At 42.2% G+C, this 24,150-nt stretch overlaps 1 protein-coding gene across 1 annotated transcript in view; it reads left to right on the plus strand.

Moving 5' to 3' along the window:
• LOC311245703 (mannosyl-oligosaccharide 1,2-alpha-mannosidase IA) overlaps positions 1 to 24,150 on the plus strand; it is a 468,514-nt gene that overhangs the window by 420,066 nt on the left and 24,298 nt on the right. Inside the window, exons 6-8 of the mRNA XM_084335645.1 lie at positions 9,122 to 9,245; positions 15,142 to 15,235; positions 23,396 to 23,511. Coding sequence (XP_084191771.1) covers positions 9,122 to 9,245; positions 15,142 to 15,235; positions 23,396 to 23,511 — 334 coding nt within the window. The remainder of the gene's footprint in view (positions 1 to 9,121; positions 9,246 to 15,141; positions 15,236 to 23,395; positions 23,512 to 24,150) is intronic.

Here is a 24,150-nt window from a genome sequence, read left to right on the forward strand (position 1 = left end):
CATGTGTGTGTGTAACTCTGGTTGCCATTGTGACTGGAGACTAGCTCTGCTAGCACACATAGCCTACTGTGTACAGACGGTTTCAAACTGTATTTTAAATTAGAAAGCAAACAAAATAAATGGACAAGAGAAAAATAAATCTCAATTTGGTCAGTATTGTCATTTGGACAAGCAAAGCCATTACTTTAAGTTGCAGGCAAGAAAGACAAGTCTGTCCACTGTCTCTGGTTTTAAAACGGCCCTGTTGCAGGTAGGGCTGGGCGATATGGCCTCTAAATGATTTTTTGGCCATATTGCGATACACGATATATATCGCGATATTTTGACATTTCCTCTAAAGCACTTAAAAATGCTTGATTTAACCCTTTGATGATACAGTCACGCCAATATGATGATTATAATAAGTCCCTGCAACATATGTTTGCATTATTAAACCATGAAGATGCTTTAAAAAATAATTGAATGAAAATGTACTAAGAGTAGTCTACTGACACACTAATAAAAAAAATTATTTACATCTAAGACCATTTATATAAAAACTCTTGGGTGCCTTTTTTTGCACAGTACTGTGTTTTCTATCCACTTTAGCCAAACACACACACTACTGTGAGAAAATAATCACACACAAAGGGATAATGGCTTATAGCAGACTTAATGATTTTAGAATATTTCAGATAATGAAATTAAATGTTTATATCATCAACTATCCAGTTAGTATTTATACTGTCTGTAACGTTTGGCTACTTTAAATCATTGAATGTAGAGAGAGAGCGAGAGAGAGAGAGGGGGCGAGAACGAACGAGAGAGCCAGCCCGCCCCCCCCCCCCCCCCCCCTCGGGTTTTGTTCTAGGTTCGCGTTTTGATCGGCTAAGCTGCCGTAGGTGATGATGTCACACTCGAATGTAAACAGGAAGAGTCTAACACACGGAGATGGATAGTGGATGATATACAGAAACGAATAACCAATAAATATGAAGTTATGTTTAAACTTCTGTTGTCAAGCGTTGTCAATATAACCCACCCGCTTTCCTCACGAATGGAACTAGTGTTGTAGAGTCCGCTTTGACCGCTTTTCTGCCGTCCCTGCTACACTCGGGACCACTACACTAACGTTAGCCTATAGCTCCGCCGTCCCTGCTACACTCGGGACCAGTACACTAACGTTAGCCTATAGCTCCGCCGTCCCTTCTACACTCGGGACCAGTACACTAACGTTAGCCTATAGCTCCGCCGTCCCTGCTACACTCGGGACCACTACACTAACGTTAGCCTATAGCTCCGCCGTCCCTGCTACACTCGGGACCAGTACACTAACGTTAGCCTATAGCTCCGCCGTCCCTTCTACACTCGGGACCACTACACTAACGTTAGCCTATAGCTCCGCCGTCCCTGCTACACTCAGGACCACTACACTAACGTTAGCCTATAGCTCCGCCGTCCCTGCTACACTCGGGACCACTACACTAACATTAGCCTATAGCTCCGCCGTCCCTGCTACACTCGGGACCAGTACACTAACGTTAGCCTATAGCTCCGCCGTCCCTTCTCGAGGAAAGCACTGCGAGTGTCTCTCGGCCGCGGGCGGCGCCATATAAACTAATACTCGATGTTCGCGATATAGTACAGTACTACATCTCGGGTAGAACAATCCGCGATACATCGAGTATACTCGATATATCGCCCACCCCTAGTTGCAGGTCACAAAAAATGAAAACATTTAAAATAAGCAATTCGATATTTTTTTTTATATCGATTATTAAAATATATCGCGATAATTATCGTTATCGTTTTATCGCCCAGCCCTAAGGCCTACAGATATACACTCTACACACTTTGTAGTGCAAATAAAAAAAAAAAAAACAGATGTGTCGTGTGTGTCTCTCACTCTTTCTGTATCTCTCTAGTTATCTCTCTCTCTCTCTCTGAGCACCTGAAGACTGTGCTATTAAACCAGAAAGTGCAGCACTATGTTTGTTCTGAAGGGCCAGATTAACATTGAGAATCTACGTTTTATTGTTTTATATAACTTGTATATTATTTATATATATAAGCTATATCCCTTTAAGCCTTCGTTTGAATCATAGCATTATTCGCTTTCCTCATTGGATAATGCCCTTGACGTCGGCGGCGCCTAGAATCGCGCCCCTGAGACAAGTTCAAAGACGAGTCTGGACATGTTGGGACATGCCTGGGGCCAGCGCATTGATCCCAGACAAGAGCTTCGGCTGCGCACTAGAAAGCCCTCTAAGTATATATATGGTGGAAGGCGCGAACAGTAGCAGTTCGGTGAAGTAGCGGTTGGTTCGTTCGTCAGGTGGGCCTAGTAGCAGAACTATTGGACATGTGCGCATTGGAACCTACCGCGGCGATATTGTAGAACCATTATTGGTTGGATTATAGTGATTGTGGAAACGTAGTACCGTGGAGAAGAGCATCGTTAATACCCACTGTCGTTTGGATTTAACTACCCTGAAGATTCGACCACGGGCTAGCTTCGTGGACGAAGCTGGCTGGCTATCATCATTGCTATCGGGCATTGGATTACAGCTATTACCTTGCTGCCGAGCACTTGGATTATAAAGACCGGATCCGTATGAGAACCCCTTTTTCTTCAAGTGAACAGCCTGAGTATCCGTACATTCTTCCTTCCTCTGGAGCTTACAACTCTGGGAGGATATCACCAGTCTCCAGCTGTACCCTCGTTTTGCCCCCCTATATTGCCATCCCACGCCAGGCGGCGTCTGGTCTAGTATACCTAGCCTAGGAATTATTCATTCCCACTGACTTTGCTACTTGCTGACTTTCTAATATCATTCGCCATAAAAGAGCGACCCAGTAATTGACAGTTGTATCTTCTGCATAATAATAAATACTGTAAATGATATCTCCTTGTCACCGTGCCGTCTATTCTGAGTGTCTGCCATAATTAACTGTACTGTCTGGCAAGTAATAATAATAATAATAATATGTAGTAGTGGTTTAATCTATCACAATCTTTAATACAGTCAGGGTTTTGTAACCCCTCAGTTACAATTGGTCCTTCGAGCCGGAGGGTATCAGTAATACAAATCATATTAATAGTAATATGGCCAGCGGCGGACACTCTCCAAACGGCTCTCCCAAACTAGCGCGCCCTAGGCGCCAACGTCAGCCCCCTCCACAATTGGAGGACTACGCTGTCGTTTTACCTCCTAGCTTATCTAAAAAGACGTTAAGCACGGATAAAACTAATCAGATGAATCCATATTATTTATTTGTCCAACATCAAATGCGTAATTTCTTATCGTACAAATATTGTCATATTTATTTTAATTATGATTACGTAATTAATTCCAAGGAGGCCTGTAGCGTTGACATGAAGGAATCACTATGAGAACACAGTCTGTCTATATATATATTTTAAACTTTTATTTTTATTTTTTTATGTCACTCATTCCATAAGGACGTAGACGTAGAATAAACATTTGCTTTTTTTTTTTAAATGGTTCATTTGCATGTTCTTGGTATCTGAATCTAGGGACATATATGGATCAGTGTCAGAAATAGTGTGTCTGTTACTAGGCTTGAGTAAATTGTAATGAACCAAAGGAGAATATCAATTCTATTTAAAAAAAAAATTTATTATCTTTGACTGTGAATAACACCATGCTACAATTTACCAGACCTGAACAATCTAAGCAAATGAATAAAGGGAAGATACAGTACTGAATTCTGCCATCTTTTTTATAATGTAAATTTCTCCACCATTTTTCATCGTATTGCAACACCGTTTTTTGCAAGACGTTCACAGACAGGTAGAGAAACTAACTGTGTTCTGTTTTATGGCAATAACGTTCAGGTTTGTGGGAGATAATCCCAAAAAATAAGAGAAATAAAAAAGTAAATCCAGAAGTCAGATGATTGACAGGGGCTGGTGTGAGCTGGGTAGGGTAGTTTTTCGAAATTCGAAAGCCCTGAGTCTCTTCCTTCAAAAGACTCCACTCACTTTTGGCTGCTCCACTTCCTCCTGTCAATATGCGCCGGTTTCTCAATGCCCTGAGATTTCTATAATCTTATATTTCACTAATAACAGTTAAAATAATTGGTAAACAAATGTAATGCTGAAAATATACACTTTTACTGTATATCTCGGGCTTAAGAGGTTAACCCTGTGAGGCCCAAATTTAAAAGACATTAGCAACTTCAGAGGCCAGAGGGTGGGACATATAAACACATTTACTATCAAATAGCATTGTGAGGCTGAACAACAGGACCAATTGACTATACATGTGCTTAATTTTTTAAATAAACATTATTTTTCTAAATGGCTAAAAGTAATTTTGTAATTTTGCAACCGTGGGTCTCACAGGGTACTTTTAACCCTGTGAGGCCCAAATAAAAAAGACATTAGCAACTTCAGAGGCCAGAGGGTGAGACCTATTATACTGTAAACACATGAAGGGTGCCGTGACTGAAAAAAAAAAGGTTGAAAAACGCTGGTATATATGGTGTGGCTCTTTGTGGTACCACAGTAATTTTTGTGGCTCTTAGTTTCTGACTGGTTGGCCACCCCTGCTGTATAGCATATTCTCTAAAAAGTATACAAAGAGGAGATAAGTTAACCATTTTAAATCTGGGCATGTAGAGCCTTCCGTAAAAACAATAATGTTATAAACTATACACAATATGTACAACAAAACAATGATTTACATTAGTATTTACAGTGATTTAATATGCAGTGAATACAAATAATGATAACGTGGTTGTTGCTTTTAGAAATGGTGTTTGGCTTCATCTGATAAATGGATATGATCACCAGAGAGATACTAGCCACAGATTCAGGGTCAGTTATTTTCCCATTGTACGAAATGTTAAGCTTATCGAATGTAAGGGAAATCTGATCCTAGGTCTATAGTCTGTGAGGAGGCTACGCTGTGGTGACGTCAGTCAGCAGCGCCAAATAGCAATGTAGTTTCCCAGCGAACGAAAACATAAACGTTGTTATTTTGCTACCTTTACGATTAATTGCGAATATTTTCATGTTGAGCTATAGATTGAGGATAAATACGCACAGAAAGGTACACCTTGCCAACGTTAATGCTTTATTTATCTAAAACGAGCCGATTTAGAAATGGTCAATGGGGAAATACATTAAGTGGAACAGAGGGTGGAACAGGAAAAAACTAAAATGACGTAACCACTACACCTCCCTATTGTCCTTCTGTAAGAGTGATTGGTCTCCCCAGTTCCTCTGCCTCTTCCTTGGATAATTTTGGTATTTTAAGCCTGCTAGTAATTTCTTTATATAGAAAGCAAATTAGATCGCAAACTTTTGAGAAAAGCCATTGCAAAAATCAAGCATCCAATCGACCATCTCGATCGACGCTGCATCCACGTCTTCATCCTATTAAAACTACCAGGTTCCTCCTCATTCTGCCTCCTTCCCTCCGCCTGACATCTCTCCATCTTATCTCCTCCAAAGACTCCTCCTGCCACCCCTGCCTTCCACCTGCTATCAATTAACCTGCCAGCCTAGCCGGACAGCTGTTGGCAAATTTAATTACCATATTCTGGAGTTAATTCCTGCTAGATCACTAACATGGGCCTGTGGTGCAGATGGGTAGGGAGCAACGTGGATCCCTATAGTGTGGTAATGTAGGGTACACACACACACACACACACGCACGCACGCATGCACACACACACACACACACACACACACACACACACACACACACACACACACACACACACACACACACACACACACACACACACACACACACACACACACACACACACACACACACACAGATGTATGCCCTCAAGGACATGCAAATTCATCTACCCATGCACACATAGATAGATAGATAGATAGATAGATAGATAGATAGATAGATAGATAGATAGATAGATAGATAGATAGATAGATAGATAGATAGATAGATAGATAGATAGATAGATAGATATCTTTATTGATAATGAACATATATACATATAGAGGCCCACCATTATTATAAGGATAAAAAGGCGTACAGCTTATTTCCATTTCTGTCCTTCAAATGTCTGTGAGTAATATGCACTGGTGAGTGTGTATGCCTGGATGTGTGTAGGTGTATGAGAGTATGAGTGCGTGATACAACATGCACTTGTCAGTGCATGTGTGTAAAGCGAGGGGGGAGGAAAACATAGGGAGATAAAATACAGTAAATTTTTTTTTAATAAAAGACAATTAATACATACATGCATACACATACTGTTCTCACACACACACACACATACTCCTACACTGTATACATTATTGTTAGCAAGAAGGCACATGTGATTACTCTCTTACTCTCTCACACGCAAATCCCCCCCCCCCCCCCCCACACACGCAAAGGATGTGTGACAAAATGTACTCCAACATGCAGCTGAACGAAGGAGTTCAGTATACAGTAGCACTTTTCTTTTTTCTTTTTTTTGATATTTTTTGCACAAATCTCTCCAATATTCAAAACATTTCTTTCCACATCATCATATGCAATTTCCAGGATTTGCCTTTTTCTTTTTTGTAAGAACATACAAAACATGTAAAGGACTCATACAAATACATTAACAACTGACATGGAAAATAAAAAAAGACTTACGAAAAAAGAAACATACTATACTATACATTATGCGTATACATCCCTGATATATATACTTTGCATGTAGACCGAACTACCTTCGAGCAGGTATGTGCTGCATCCTCTATCGGGATGCCACCCTTCTCCATATTGCATGTGAGAGAAAGCGCCCCAGACACATGCAATACAGTAGCACTTCTGATGCGCAGCCTGGAGGCCTGACATGAAAGTGTGAGGGAGGCCCTTTGTTGTGTGCGTTGATCAAGTGGCGCTTCTGTACCCGTGTGAGGCCCTCATGGACCCTGCTGCAGGTGTTCCAGAAACCACCCGGCGCACATGCTCCGTAACTCAATATGTTACACAATGACTCAGTCTTCTTCAAGTTTCAAGTTCAAGTTCAAGGTGATATTTGTATGACTATAAGTGGTTTGGAACGAGTACCATGAATACACTCAACCACGTGGCATAGGCTAGACAATAGATACATAAATCAATGAGGACTGACTGATTAGATCACAGGCTTTAGAGTGCCATTTCAATTCAATAAATAAATGAGGACTGACTCATTCAATTACATGCTTTAGAGGGCAATTTCCTCCTTTCTCCGATGAGCTGCTTAGGAATTCCTCAAGATGTCTTGTTTCCTGTGATACCTCTATGTTCATTCAACCTTTACGAGCCACTCCGACCTCCCAGATACAGTGGCTTCAGCCGTATTGTAGTTTACTTGTCACTGTTACTTATTTAAATAATTATTTGCTCATTCCATGTTATTAGCATGTGGTTGAGTGTACACGATCTTCATTTCAAACTAGTGAAAATCGTACAAATATAGCACCTTTAACCCTCTTCGGTTTTGTAACTGGGGGAATCTTTTATGACTGTTTGATAACTATTTTGTGGTGCTAGTTCATTCCGGTTCTATCAGCATTCAGTATCTGCGTCAGTCTCCGTCAATCTATGATCTTCATCTGCGTGAGGCGAGGCGCGAACTGCTCACCTAACTCACGTTCTGAGGTAACCTACTGTAAAGGGGCAGTGAGGCAATTCAAAGGATTTGGTCAAAACATTGTTAACCTCACATGAATATACATATGACCCAATAACATTAACTGTTTATGTTCTTACACAATATAATTAACTTTATGTTCTTATTCAATGGCATTAACTATTTATGTTCCTATAACTAAATAGTTATGAATCTGAAACCTGGGTTACACCCAGTCAACACTAAATGGACTGACGTTAGCAGTTTCCTAAATATACACAACAACAGCCTGTTTTACCTCAACACATTATGCATGACAAGTGATATTGTTTTATTTATTTCATCTCTGTCTGGTGGCATATTCCTAATTTCTTTCCACATGTTAGTTGTGGGAGGGGGAAAAGGAGCAGATGAAAAGATTAATGGAAGGGTGCTAATGTTGTTGCTTTACCAGACAGTGACTGTGCTGCCTCCGTCTCTCCCCATGTCTGGGCCTCCTTGTGTCTGATTGATTCTTCTTAAAGCCAGGCTTTAGGAATCAGAAGTGACTGGAGCCCCGAGCAGCTAATGATGTAGCCCCCAAAGACCTACAAAGACCTATTGCCTATTACCTATTGCCTCTCTCTCTCTCTCTCTCTCTCTCTCTCTCTCTCTCTCTCTCTCTCTCTCTCTCTCTCTCTCTCTCTCTCTCTCTCTCTCTCTCTCTCTCTCTCTCTCTCTCTCTCTCTCTCTCTCTCTCTCTCTCTCTCTCTCTCTCTCTCTCTCTCTCTCTCTCTCTCTCTCTCTCTCTCTCTATATATATATATCTCTCCCTCTCTCCTTTCCTCTCTTTTTAAAATTCAGATAGTTTAATTTCCCAGTTTTCTCAACTTTTTTGCAACACCTATTCTATTAACACAGGAATATAGCGTAATATACATTCCACCCCAGCTCTCCGAGTCAGACTTTCTTTAAGTTCACCCTGCTCATGGCATGCATTGTCGAGATTAAGATGAACAATGGAATACTTGTGTGAGTTGCCTCTGAAAGCTGCAGTACATCAAATCAAAACACTTGAATTTGCACTGGTAGGCTTGAGTGGGTGTATACAAGTAATATCGCAGGCACTACTGTACCACAGTACCTCATGCAGTTGAAATTACCTGTGCAACTTTTTTTCCTCCCCACTACTTCAACCAGAATCTACTGCAGAAAATTAAAGGCACATTCCAATGAAGTATACTGTACAAATTTGCTGACTGAAATATTTGGCCAGTAGTTTTAGAGTTTTAGTTCTGTTTTTGTTGTAACCCATGCTAGCCCATGAAGGTGCGAGAGTGTGTGTGTGTGTGTGTGTGTGTGTGTGTGTGTGTGTGTGTGTGTGTGTGTGTGTGTGTGTGTGTGTGTGTGTGTATGTGTGTGTGTGTGTGTGTGTGTGTGTGTGTGTGTGTGTGTGTGTGTGTGTGTGTGTGTGTGTGTGTGTGTGCGTGCGTGCGTGCGTGCGTGTGTGTGTGTGTGTGTGTGTTGGCTGTGGTACTCACCTGGCGCGGTGTGGTTTCTGCTGCAGTGGCACCAGCTGGAGTTGGGGCTGGGCGTCGGCCGGGAGCAGCATCCTGGCTGAGTTCGGGACCCTGCACCTGGAGTTCGTCCACCTGTCCCAGCTCTCCGGCAACCCCATCTACACGGAGAAGGTCAGCCGCCACGTCCCACTGCATTGTGCCATAATGTTGCTTTGCAGGATGGCCTCATTCATATACGCTGTGTTCACATCACGTGGTGAAGGACAGTAGGGGGCAGGACGATACGTGTAACTCACGACACGATACTGTGATGAATTTGGCCCGCGATTACACAATACATTTCCATTTTGTCGTTTAGCTAACGCCACTTACAAGGTCTGTAGAACAGTGTTGAAAGTTGAGTGCTACAGTCTTGATTGCATAGTAGTACAGACATATTAGCATAGTAGGTGGCAATATAGGCGAGGACTATTACAATAATATGATGATATACAGCAGGGGTGCCCAACCTTTTTTGAACCAAGATCTACTTTTTAATTTGCCACCTAGCCGAGAGCTACCAGCCCAAATTTGACCTACTCTCGGCTAGTATTAGTAGTAATAGTAGATTAATAATACCCATTCAATATGCACATGACAGAAAATATTATATGGCATATAATATTTTCTGTCATGTGTATATTGAATGGGTATATACCGTAATATAATATATTTTATTAGTGCTGTCAGGCGATTAAAACAATTTATCTAATTAATTACAGGATTTGTAATTAATTAATCTAATTAATCGCATTTTAATCGCATAACCATTTTATGCCTGATATTCTATATTCTATAATATTTCAAATTGCATGTGTCCGGATGGCAGAATTCAGTACTGTATCTACAAAACCTTCTGTTTAATCATCTTCCATCTATTAATTTGCTTAGATTTTTCAGGTCTGGTCAATTTGAGCAGTGTTATTCACAGTCAAAGATATAAAAAAAATGGAATTGATATTCTCATTTGGTTCATTACAATTTACTCAAGCCTAGTAACAGACACAGTATTTCTGACACTGGGAATACATTCCCTGAGATCCATAGATGTCTCTAGAATCAGATACCAAGAACATGCAAATGGACCATATAAAAAAAAGTCTGTAAATGTGTATTCTACGTTCTTATGGAATGAATGAGATAAAAAAATATGTTATTACATTTTTTAATTTTTTTTTGTAATTAATTTTGAGTTAATTTTCATAACGCAATAATTTGCTGTGTAATTAATTTATCTAATTAACGCGATAAACTGACAGCCCTATATTTTATATATCATTGTAACGGTGTAGTGTAGGAATTACAAGAATGACAAGAATGTTATTAATGAAATTAATGAATATTATCAAACGGAATTGTTTCTGTATACACATTTATAAAACGATCAAGTCATATATAGCCATTTCTTATGCGTTCACATGCGCTTTTCAAGAATAAACAAAAACGAGACTTAATGGGAAGGGTGTGCTTATACATTTGAACATAGTTCCATGATACGTGGCTGCGTTGTGCTGAGAAAGAGCGCAGATCCGCTTCTACTCTGAGGCGAGATCTGTATTTATTTTGTATTAATGTCAGAGCCGAGAATCCCGCTTCACAGAGGTATGTTGACGCAAACGGGACAAGCTTTTTCAGCGCAGCATTACACAGCACTGGGTAGTCGTTCCGGACTGATATCCAGAACATTGCGAGGGCCTGTCTAGTGAACTTGACTTTCAGTAGCTCGTCACACGAAAGATCGATCAACGCCTCCTGCTCAGACAGAGGGAGGCATGTTGCGAGCGTCATGTGCAATGAACGGATCTTGGATCCAGTTGTTCAAATTGTCCGTGCTCTTTCTTTCGGGGAAATAATTCCGAAATGTATCAATGAGCCCTTCTCTGTGGCTACAGATGATCGGCTTCAAATAATTAAATACGGGCCCTGCTTACGTTTTTCCACAACTTGGCTCTTAACACATCCACCGCCATTCACGCTGTAACACGTTATTGCCCGCCATGCTTTGACCGCCAGATCTCGCTGTACAGCGTTATTGAGATCAATATTTCATTTTTTCGCCATGGCATTCATAATTCATATATACACCTCCGACGCTGCAGCTGGACCCTACGGCTCAATACAACGACGGCTCAATACTGCCGCCTGGTGGATGGTCGGGCGAGTTACACTCGAACAACAGGAAGTGGGAGGTGTGCGTCGATTAAATTCATCCGGCTGTCAGACATTGTTGCAAGGCTCCCGACAGACACTGTACATATCAATCGCTTTATAAACTTAATAATCGATATGATTTCGGCGTTTATTGCGACATACAAACTGGAATGGACCTAGGCGATCGACGTCCTATACTTGGGATATTTCACCGCCAGTCTCTTTGACGCATGGTAAGAGGACGCTAACGTTATTTTCAGCCCAATTGTTTATTAATTTCACTGCAAACCATCTGATCAATATATCACCCATACTACATAAAGCATTTACTGACGATCACGGGAATTATAAACGACCCCCCCACCCTTTCCTCCGCGCATGATGACGCATAACGTATACGGATCATATACAGTAAAAAAATTTAATATAGCGTGTATAGGGAAGACACGGCAATCAATAATCTATAATGCGTTTAGGCCTATAACTCACGTTCTAGGTATTACTGCAGAAAACGATAAAAACATACTTATATTCTAGATGGTATTTTTGTATGAATGTATGAATGAAAAAGTATAACATTCCTACATCCTGAACGATAGATAATCGATGTTGAATGGGCCATAGTAATGTCAATTTAGCAATACAATTTAAAAAGTTATAGCCCTGCAAAGAAGGTGAACATCTCCATAGGCTTACAGTGGTGGCAGACTGGCTATATTGATGGATATAAGTAATGGCAGGGAATGTGTTAACATGCAGTCAATTCTTCTTGAAATAGTGTCAGCTGACAGCGGTATTGTATGGAGCTGCTCTGCAACACTTTGTCCACAAAGGACATGAACCACATATTTGGTACAGGGCAACCAAAAGCTCTCTGCAAGTGTGTGGGGTTCCCCAGTCTTTGCGATCCAATTGGCAACAATAAACAAAGCATGTAGTCCTTTTTCGTTGACGGTGTTGCCGTTTTCAGCACAGTTTTCTCTGCTCTAAAACCGTAGTTGCGAGTGTCCAGGTTAAATTAATCAAATCAGCTTTATATGCTTGGCCTGGAAAGTCCCCCCCCCCCCCCCCCCCACCCCCCCTGGAAGTGCTTTAGTTACGAGACAGTGTCGATCACAATATCTGAGTACACATTGACTCACAAAAGACCAGACGGTCGATATACCTGCGCAGGGCTGTCACGCACGCTCGCGCATGCACGTCGCGGCACTTTGCGCTCCTCTGACTCACAAAAGACCAGACGTGGCCTGCGCTGATGTATGAGATGTGTATTGGAATACTGTGCCTCTGTTGATGCAGGGGCGAGACATGGCAAATACACACAGCGGCCAGGTGGAAAACTCGATCTGAGTTGGGCTCGCGGATTTTCGCTTGATCTTTATTTAAATTTTTCGCCAATGCGCGACCCCACTGTCACCTACCTAAATAGTCTACTTGAAACCAGCGCGCGATCTACCGGTCGATCGAGGTCGTCTGGTTGGGCACCACTGATATACAGTATCTGCGATAATCGATATATTGTAAGCAATCTAATCTACGATACATCATGATATCTGTGATATCTGTGTCAGAAGGAACATCTCACCCCCCACACGTAACTTAGCTGTCCCTCTGGTCTGCTCATCCACACTGACCTGCTTTCAGTCTACCCCCTCACAGAGATAGTTTCCTCTATGAAACCTGCGACCTGCCCCTTGACACTGTTCCCACTGCTCTCCTGAAACAGGTTTTTCACACAACCGGTCCCAGCATCCTGTCCATTATTAACAGCTCCCTGGCAACTGGTACTGTTCCATCCTGCTTTAAACATGCAGTAGTCCAGCCCCTATTGAAAAAAACAAACCTTGACCCCACCCAGCACAGTAATTACAGACCCATTTCCAAGCTTCCTTTTCTGTCAAAAATACTCGAAAAGGGTCGTTCTGTGCCAATTGTCTCCCTACATGCACCAGAACAGCATCCTGGAGACATTTCAGTCAGGGTTTAGGACTGGCCATAGCACAGAATCAGCCCTCTTTAAAGTTTCAAATTACCTACTCCTCGCCGCTGACAACCGTGACTGCTCTGTTTTAATGCTGCTTGACCTCAGCGTAGCTTTCGACACTGTTGATCACAACATTTTACTAGATTGTCCATTAGCATGGTTCTCCTCCTATCTCACAAATAGAAGCTTTGCTGTCAACATTGCCAACTGCTCCTCCCCCTCAACCTCCCTCTCCTGTGGGGTCCCGCAAGGGTCCATCCTTGGCCCGATCCTGTTCTCTCTTTACATGCTACCCCTTGGTTCAATCATTCAGAAGCACATCATCTCTTTTCATTGTTATGCTGACGACACACAGCTTTATGTTTCTCTGAAACCTAACAACCAGTCTTTACTTAACAGTCTCATGTCCTGCCTTGATGACGTTAAATGTTGGATGGCACAAAACATTTTACAACTAAATGAAAACAAATGTGAAATAATCCTCTTTGGTCCCCCAGACGCTGTCACCACCCTTACCAACAGTCTTGGCAACCTGTCCTCCCTGGTCAACTAGGTGTCATTTTTTATCCCCAATTAAAATTAAAAAGTGAACTCAGTGGTGAAGGCATGTTTTTTCCAATTACGCACCATTGCTAAACTCAAAGCCCTTCTCTCCCCTGCAGACCTTCAGAGAGGTATCCACGCTTTCATTTAATCTAAATTAGACTACTGCAACTCCCTCTATAAACTGGCATCAACCAGTCTTCCCTGTCCCGCCTACAGCTAGTACAAAACGCTGCTGCCAGACTGTTGACCGGAACCCGTAAGAGAGACCACATCACCCTGTCCTTGCCTCCCTTCATTGGCTTCCAGTACGCTACAGGATAGATTTTAAGGTTCTCCTATTCGTTTTTTAAAGCCCTTAATGGTCAGCCACCCTCCTACATCTCAGACCTCCTATCCCCCCTTTTCCAACACCAGGTCCCTCAGGTCAGCCGATCAGAGGCTCCTGACAGTCCGGAGGTCTAACCTTAAGCTCAGGGGGGGCCGTGCCTTTGCTGTTGCAGCCCCTGAACTGTGGAACAGCATCCCCATCTCCATTAGGCTTGCCCCCTCGATAGATGCCTTCAAATCTAGGCTTAAAACTCACTTCTACCTATTAGCTTTTCCCGTTCACTGACTCATGCCCTGTTTTCCTGTGTGCTTGCCTGTGTGCCCTCCCGTAAAATGGAGTTGTGATTGTTGTCTATATGTATCTATGTATCTACCCTCTGTACAGCACTTTGGTTGACATGTGTCATGTTAAATGTGCTATATAAATAAATCTGATTGATTGATTGATTGATAACCGAGAAGAAAAAATACCCATAAATAGGCAAAACAATGGAATTATGTGTTTATTCACAGAATTGACAAAGCTTATCAGATTATTTTAGTGTGCATCACAAACTGGCCAATTGTACATGAAACAATGTGCAAATTGCATAGTGTCTCTTTAACTCACACTGACTTCAACTTGATGACTAACTATTAATTATGGCCCCAATAGAAAACTCTATGTATATATATATTTATTTTTTCTTTTCTTTTTTGATTGATACCAGTGTATCGATAATATGTCACAAGAGGAAATATGCCAGAGTTTGAAACGTGAACACTTCCAACTTGTTACTCCAAACTGGCAAGTCGTTACTTGGCTATATTACGTGAATGCATCAATAGAGCAATACTCCGGAATAGATCTGGAATTACCTATTAAATAGATTTTATTAAACTGAACTATGAAGTTATCTTTTATTTTATGACCAGTTCAGTGCAGGGTGTCTCTTAGGGCTGCACAATAAAGGTTTAGTGAAGGTGAGTGAATGCAGTGGCCTGATAATAATGCTTTGTACTGCCTTGCTACCGCTGTAGGTGATGAACATCAGGAAGCTGTTGAACAAGATCGAGAAGCCCCACGGTCTCTACCCCAACTTCCTCAGTCCAGTCAGTGGCAACTGGGTCCAACGTAAGTCCAGGGCTAGCTGCACCCAGCGCACACTTTGTACAGCTCAATGAAATGATAAGGTAGCAGTCCCTGTAAGACAAGGTATTGCTATTTTTTATCTACATCATTTCATGGAGCTGTGATTAACAAAACACAAGGATTCAATGTCCCCGATGACATCACTGGTGGCCATATACAGACAGTGATGCAGTGGTGATTTCATAAGTGGTTGTACGGTGTTTTAACGACGTCATGTGCACGCGCGCTCCTGCGCATGAATGTTCCATCGCTTGCGCACAGAACAGCTAATCACAGCATTATGATTAGAATGATTATTATGCATAAATAGTAGGAAACATGTTTGTATAGGAAATTACTAGTTTTAGTTTAGTTTTTGTAAATATTGCCTTGAATTAGAGAAGCTGAAAAAGGTAGCAGGATGTAGCATTCAATATATAAAGAAATTATATTGTCAACAGATATGGTTGAAAAACAAACAATGTTTTAAATGTAATTGTAGATACAATATTGCATTTGTCACATAGTGAGAGGTTCCACAGCTCTTTGTTATGCTATTGTTATGCAAAGACTACTGTAGGTGATAGGTGAGTACCGGTACTTGGCGCACGGCACGACGAGTCGAGTTGTGAACGCATTTTTGTGTGCACGCACGTGCATGTGCGTGCTTCTGCTCAGAAAAGTGGTCGAACGCCGTGGTACCGCGTGGCATGAGCACTGCACCCCTGTATACAGACTAATTTACTCTCAGTAACTGTCAAACTAAACTAATGCGTGCAAAACTGATTAAGCATTTTTGGATGTGTGTGAGATTATGTGCAAAATAAATAAGCATTGTTTTTTGGTGAAGTGTCCCTTTAAACTCAAACCCTATCTGTGATTTTTATGCCTGACGAAGGACCTTGAACCGCAGCATGTTTCAACACCTCTTTGAGCCTCTTCCCCACACGACCGTCCACCCACCCCGTCCATCCTCCCTTTTCATTTTCAATATCTGGCTCATAGCGCCGGCGATACGACTCACGTTGCTTGGGGTTATTAAAATGATAATGAATCCAATTACCTTGGGAAATTGAATCTTTCTGATTCACCTGAAAGGAGCGGGGGAAAAGTGGTGGGTTTGGAAGACGCACGGCGGCGCCGGAGAAGCTCTAATCTGGATGGTTCGTTAATTGTTGCTCTGCGAAGCACGTAGGGAGGCCTGGAGGAGGGGATGACAAACTGAGAAAGTGTTGACTCCAAAACACGTGTTTTTTATCTGCACAAAGGGATAGAAAGCCTTGGCTTACGCCGCTCTCCCCCCTGCCTGGCCCGCGCCAAGGGCGAGCATGGCGCTCGTAGTGATAACCTTGCGGAGGAGTATGCAAAAGCATGTAAGTTTATGTGTGTGTGTGTGTGTGTGTGTGTGTGTGTGTGTGTGTGTGTGTGTGTGTGTGTGTGTGTGCGTGCGTGCGTGCGTGCGTGCGTGCGTGCGTGCGTGTGTGTGTGTGTGTGTCGACGTACGCTTGTGGAACAAGAATGTACGCGTGTGTGTGGGCGGATGCACACTTATGCGTGCCTCTGCCGCAATATATTCAGCGGTTGAAAGGAAAAGTCTGAAAGCATGCAAGAGTAAAAGTCAACGCCCACTCACCTTGTTCCAAAGCCGTCCTCTCATGACTTTGGGAGATATTGTGTTTTGATTGATTGATTGAAATTTGTATTAACAGATTGCAGAATTGGTACAATACAGTATGGCTCAATACACACAATTGTTAAGGGGATGCAGACCAGAGAAAGACTTTCGTCTTGTTTACATCAGGGTCCCCCATTTGCAATGCATCATAACATATATGACATACATGACATACAGATAGACAGTACTGCTACATCTTGTTTAACACATTGTCTGCCATGCATTGTACCCATCCTTATGCCCAGTCTGCCAGTGCTGTAACCCTATGGAGATGTTTACCTTCTTTGCAGGGCTATAACTTTTTAAATATTATAGCTATATCGACAATTTAATGGCCCATTCAACATCGGGTATCTATTGTTCCGGATGTGGGAACGTTGTATTTTTAAGACAAACACTATAGTGCATTTGGATCGCTTTCTAAACTTAATAATCAATATGATTTCTGCGTTTATTGCGCCATACAAACCGGAAATGGATCTAGGAGATCGCCGTCAAATAATTGGGATCTTTTTCCTCCAGTCTCATCGGCGAACGGTAAGAGGACAGTAACGTTATTTTCAGCCCGATTGTTTATTCATTTCACTGCAAACCATCTGATCAATATATCAACCCATACTAAATAAAGCGGTTACTGACGATCAAGGAATTATAAACGACCCCCCCCCCCCCTTTCCTTCATGCATGATGAAGCATAATGTATACCGATCATATACATTTGAATTTTTTAATATAGAGTGTATAGGAAAGAAACACCAATCGATAATCTATCATATACGTCAGGGCCTATAACTCTCGTTTTTGGAATTACAGCAGAAAAGCTTAAAAACATACTTATATTCTAGACGGTATTAACACAACAATGTATGAATGAAAAAATATAACGTTCCCACATCCTGAACGATAGATAATCGATGTTGAATGGGCCATAGTAATGTCAATATATTATTATTATTATATTATAGCAATAACATTTTAAAAGTTATAGCCCTGCAAAGAAGGTAAACATCTCCATAGGCTTTCAACGGTGGCAGACTGGGTACAATGATGGGCACAACCCCCGGCGCCCAATGTGTTAAGAAGCACAGTAAAGTTACCGGTTGTTATTTGATTGATTGATTGATTGAAAATTGTATTCACAGATTGCAGAATAGGTACAATACAGTACAGCTCAATACACACAATTGTTAAGGGGATGCAGACTAGAGAAAGACTTTTGTCTTGTTTACATCAGGGTCCCCCATTTTCAATGCATCATAACATATATGACATACATGACATTTATTTGTTTATTTAAACAGATCCCCATTAGCTGACGCCTTAGCGGCAGCTAGTCTTCCTGGACATACAGATAGACAGTACTGCTACATCTTGTTTAAGAAGCACAGTGAAGTTACCGGTTGTTATTTGATTGATTGATTGAAAATGTTATTCACAGATTGCAGAATGGGTACAATACAGTACAGCTCAATACAGACAATTGTTAAGGGGATGCAGACCAGAGAAATACTTTTGTCTTGTTTACATCAGGGTCCCCCATTTTCAATGCATCATAACATATATGACATACATGACATACATGACATACAGATAGACAGTACTGCTACATCTAGACATTTATGACATACCAGATTTACAAATACAGTACTGTTTGTGATACAAGAAGAGTCTAGTACAGGGCTGTACGTTAACTTTTTTTGCACATAGCACTGGTGCTACAGAGGTTGATAGTTTTGTAGCACAGGCCAAAATCTTGTAGCACGAGTATAAAACGTCTCTAAAATCTCTAAAAACAACCACAAGTAGTGCAGTTCATTACTTAAATAGGTATGTGACTGGCAAGGGACATGAATCTTGCATACAGGGCTCACAAAAGTATGTTGTGAAGTGTATAGATAGATGTGAAATGTATAGATGTAGCAGTACTGTCTATCTGTATGTCGTGTATGTCATATGTTATGATGAATTGAAAATGGGGGACCCTGATGTAAACAAGACAAAAGTCTTTCTCTGATCTGCATCCCCTTAACAATTGTGTGTATTGAGCCATACTGTATTGTACCCATTCTGCAATCTGTTAATAAAGTTTTCAATCAATCAATCAAGTTAACTTTGAACCTCGGTTGTCAAGCCGCGTCAATGTTGTGTATGCATCTGAGTGGCATCACAACGGTGTTCACTGTGCCTTTAAGACGGCACGGTGGCCTTACGACAGTGCTGTGAAGTACCGTCAAGTGTTGTGGTAACGTCAGTTGGGTTGGTGTGCTGTTGTGCACAGCTAGCCCCTTTCGTGACTGCGATGTGCAAGCCAGAGGCTTTTGAGCATGAAATAAAATGTCTAACCTTACGTCGTAATCCGGTGCGTTTTTGGAAACATTATAGACACTATAGTCATAACAGATACACCTAGCTAACATGGGGCTGGCTGCTTTGAGCACACGCGCACACGGGGCTAACCGCTAACGTTAGCTAGCAAGCAGCTATAGCTAAAATGCTAACTAGAAGCTAACCACTGTATACAGTTCCAATAGATGAACATACACCTCTGTGATTTAAATGTGTCCTTGCCTTAGACTCGAGGGTTGTACTAGGGTTGGATGCAGACATGCAGTTCCCCGTTGGTCAGTCTGTCTGTTTTCCATCTTCTGCTGTGTTTAACGTTATCTGTTTGCGAGTGCTTCCTTGACTGATGGCTAGTACCGCAGGACTTTTATTCAACATTCTATATTTCCGCGGGTTGGCGAGTACTGCGGGAACTTTTATTAAACATTATATATGTCCGCGGGTTGGCCAGTACTTCAGGAACTTTTATTAAACATTCTATGTCGCCGTGGCCCATTCAACTTAATACCGTCACTTCTTTCTTTTTCTTTTTTTGCCACACGGGCCATCGCACCAGTGCTACTGAAGTCAATCCATTCATCGCACAGACTGACGTCAGTGTAGCACGTGCAACATATATATCGCACTGTACAGCCCTGGTCTATATACATTTGACATCTGTCTTGCTTTTCTCTATCAAAACGCTTCTCGTTTAGGGGCGTTTAGTCCCTTGTTTGAGCCGAATCTGGGTTTAACATGGTTTGTGGAGCTCCCTCTGGTGTCTACTAGTGGATCTACTATTGGATCTACTTTCTCTGTGGATGGTTTTGTGAATAAATCTCCATTATGCTTCAATTACTGTGTGTTTATTCTATAGCAATATGGTTGGGTGAATTCTGCCATTGTATAAAAGACATTACACCACTTGTAGTCGTGTGTTATAGGAATTAGATCATGCCTAGGGGGGTCTAACAACCCTCCGCTGCGCGTCAGGCCTAACAACCACCCCTAGGTATGATATAATTCCTATAACACACCTGCGCGTGATGTAATGCTTAATTATATCAATGTGGTCTGTGTCGTTAATTATCATATTGACTCATCAGTCTAGTCTCGAGTTCACGAGATCTTCCCTCATTCAACTAAGCTGTTCTGATTTGACGGTATTGCTGACGTGAATAAGGTACTGATCTGCAGTAACGCCCCCTCTATGGTTGTAGAGCATAGTGTAACCCGACACTTCCTCAAACGGGTTTTGACAGGCAGAGAATGAGTGAGAGGGAGAGAGAGAGAGGGACCGGCGGGAGTCGCGGGACCGTGCAGAAGTGTGTGTAAATGTGTGTGCGCCATATCTCTCCCTCGTCGGGGACACACACACACACACAAACTTGACTGCATGTGTCGGGGACGTAGCGCATAGTGTAACCCGACACTTCCTCAAACGGGTTTTGACAGGCAGAAAACGAGCGAGGAGAGAGAGGGAGAGAGAGAGATAGAGAGAGAGGGACGGCGGGAGGGACCATGCAGAAGTGTGTGTAAATGTGTGTGCACCATCTCTCTCCCTCGTCGGGGACACACACACACACACAAACTTGACTGCGTGTGTGTCGGGGACGCATCTCTCCTCAGGGGCTGCAGCACCCCCACCTGGCAGGGAGTGTAACGGCAAGGTTGTTTTGGCTTTTATTCCATTGTAATACCGTATCCTACTCAATGTCACCGAGCGGCACTACAGATTTACCCTACTCTTGGAATTCATTACCGACCAGATCCTCATAGGGGCGCTGTCTCGATAATGCAGTGTTATTAAAGCAGTGTTAAGATAAGATAAGGGGATCAATAAAGGAATATCTTATCTTATCTTATATAATTGTACCAACACAGATATTAGGCAGTACACACATTGTCCTGCAATACATGTACAGTGAATGCACAGCTACATACGCCATTTCGCCCTATATTTCTATCGCTGCTGCGGTCTACAGAGAAATGCAATTCATGCCATGAAACTGCCTAAAATATATTATATACAATATATATAATTGTATCAACACAGATTCCACTGCATGGCACACATTGTCCTGCAATAAATGTACAGTTGATGCAGCTAATCACTCGTGTTTGACCTACATGAAAATACCTGAATTGAAAAAGACAAATAGATGTTTATATATTTTTTTATTTCGTGCACGTTGTGCAAATGGAGAGGCTGTGCTCTTTGCACACAACCCGTTTCGGGAAACCCAGCCAGGCGTCGGTGCGGCGGTGTCAGCCTCCCCGCTAGCATCGCTGTCTTCCTCCTCCGGCCTCCTTCCCTCAGAGCGAGCCCACTTGTATCACCGGCAGCTGGACAGCAACATCGGAGCACTGTGATTGGTCCCGCCCCTATCTGCTCCCGGCCAATCAGATCGCGCAAACCGAACGCGGAAGTGTTATCTCAGGCACCCCAACTCTGACTGACTTCCCGCGCCCCTGCTCTCTCTCTCCCTCTCCCTCTCCCTCTCCCTCTCCTCTCTCTCTCTCTCTCTCTCTCTCTCTCTCTCTCTCTCTCTCTCTCTCTCTCTCGCTTGCTCGTTCTCTCTCTCGCTCTGTCTCCTATGTATCACGCTGTGTGGGTGACTGTCACTGAAAGCCCATCCAATAACAGCCTGAAATCCTGAGGCTGGAAAATGATGCTTTTGAGTATTCCATTAGAAATATAAAACAAAGATTTCTTTTTGAAAAAAAAAACGTACAGATGTGTTCAATAGACTCACGGGAATTGTGTAAAGTTGCCCAAATAGTGCAAGGAATAGCAATGCATGTCCCCTTCAAAACCAATGATCCACTGGAAATGCAAGACTGGGAAAGATGGACACTGGAAAAAAAGAATACAAAAATCCTCCTCCGGATTCCTGAACTCGTGAAACGGTCTTCGTAAGTGGCCAAAATATTTGCAGCTGGGTTCCCATGAATGAAATACGTCACTCATTCTTAAACTGCAAGTCGCATTCTCGTACACCTGAATTTACATACAGACATGCCCCGCCAGCTCCTTACAAGGCGAAGGAGGCGTGTGCCAAATGGCAGAGGGTCGGCATTGCATCTGCACCATGCTGACCCATTCAACAGGTAGTGCGGAAGCAATTTGCGACAGATCTCAAAAGGAGAGATTGTCATTATACAGCACAAGTACAATACACCATCCAACCAGAGTGCAAATGTAACAGTGAAGTGCAATACTAGCATACAATGCACAGGTGATGAAACCCAGACAACCTCATCTCATTGTCAAGAGCCAATCACGCGGCCGTTCAGTATTGACATTACTAAATGAGATGTCATGCTAATATGTCATGTTCTACAGTAGGACTTACTTACTATTATAATACCTAATAAAACAAGTCATTAGAATAATAGAAGCCTACTTTGCTGGAACGATTAATTTTGCACGTATACAGTACGTGTGTGTGTTTGTGCACTGAGGCTGCCTCACTAAGCCGTTTCTCCATGCATTTATTTAGTTCTAGCAATAGGAATAAATCAAAGCAACAATAAATAATATCATAGAGAAGAAGACAGTATATGGCATATTCATATTTTTTATTTAATTTGCAGTGTTTGTGTGTAATGCTCGCAATGCCTCATTGAGTCAGGACTATAAATGCAAAACGTAATTGTTAATGGTACAAATATTGTCGTATTTATTATCATTATAATTATTTTATTCCACGGATGTCTGTAGTATCGGCAATCCCCAATGACAGAGAAATCTGTTGACTTACGACTGCCTTTTCAAGTTCATAAATCCTACATAAATCAAAACAAAAATGAATTTACAATGAGAATGCCGAATAAGTACGTAAATCGAGTTACGAAGGAATTCCTTGGTAACTTGTACGTATGTCCATTCGAGAACGAGGACCAATATTTGGCCACAACATACAGGCGATAGAAACAACATGTTGACACGCATGTGACTTTTAATTCCCTTACTAGTTTCAGAACCAGTCTGTTTGCACAGCTTGATGCGATGCTGCCAAGCCAGACACGTTTTCTTTCCGGACGCTGTGACCTTTGAGACTGTGGAATAATACTGTATGTTTTGTGCAGCAGGGCCCCCCCCCCCCCCTGTGCATGACTGCAGAGTAATTTCTGATCCGCCCTCCCCCACCATCTTCCCCCAGATCATGTTTCCATCGGAGGCCTCGGGGATAGCTTCTACGAGTATCTGATCAAATCATATCTGATGTCAGACAAGACGGACGAGGATGCGAAGAGGATGTACTACAGCGCACTGGAGGTATGGAGGGAAGCTGCAGTGTCATGGTGTACACAGAGACAGGCCTGCTCTGGATGTCGGGGGGGGGGGGGGGGGGGGTCAAATAGATACAGCTCAAACAGTGAAATGACACATGATGGGAGACATCGAAGACGGACGTTATCAAGCCAGCGAGTTGCCCGGTAGTGGCGTCTTGTAATTTCCATTGCAATTACAGCATTTTTAGGTCACATTATGCGAATTCCGCAATGTGCAAATTAAACACACATGAACCCGCAGAATTTCAGTGCCCATAAACACACAAAAGTAGCTTTTACCAGCCGCACTCTTAATTAAGATATACCCCCCACACACACATACCCATAACATTGTACAAAAAAAATACATAGAAAGCAATTGTTTTGCATAAATAAAGCCTATTCCCTCAGATAACAATTAAGTTGTACGTACCGTTTACTTACAGTACCAGACCACAGAGACTGTTACACTATCTTCATCAGACGGTCAAGCCAGAGGCAAAACCTACTAATTACAGCCAAGTCTGTCCCCTGCCACCCGGTATTTGAGAGATAATGACCAAGTCCCCCTCCCCACTCCCCCATGGTACTACATACATGTTTGTACATCGATCTCAGGTGTGTGAGCAAAGTACAAATCATT

This window comes from Notolepis coatsorum, assembly GCF_963971535.1.
Source record: "Notolepis coatsorum genome assembly, chromosome: 19".
Lineage (NCBI taxonomy): Eukaryota > Metazoa > Chordata > Actinopteri > Aulopiformes > Paralepididae > Notolepis > Notolepis coatsorum.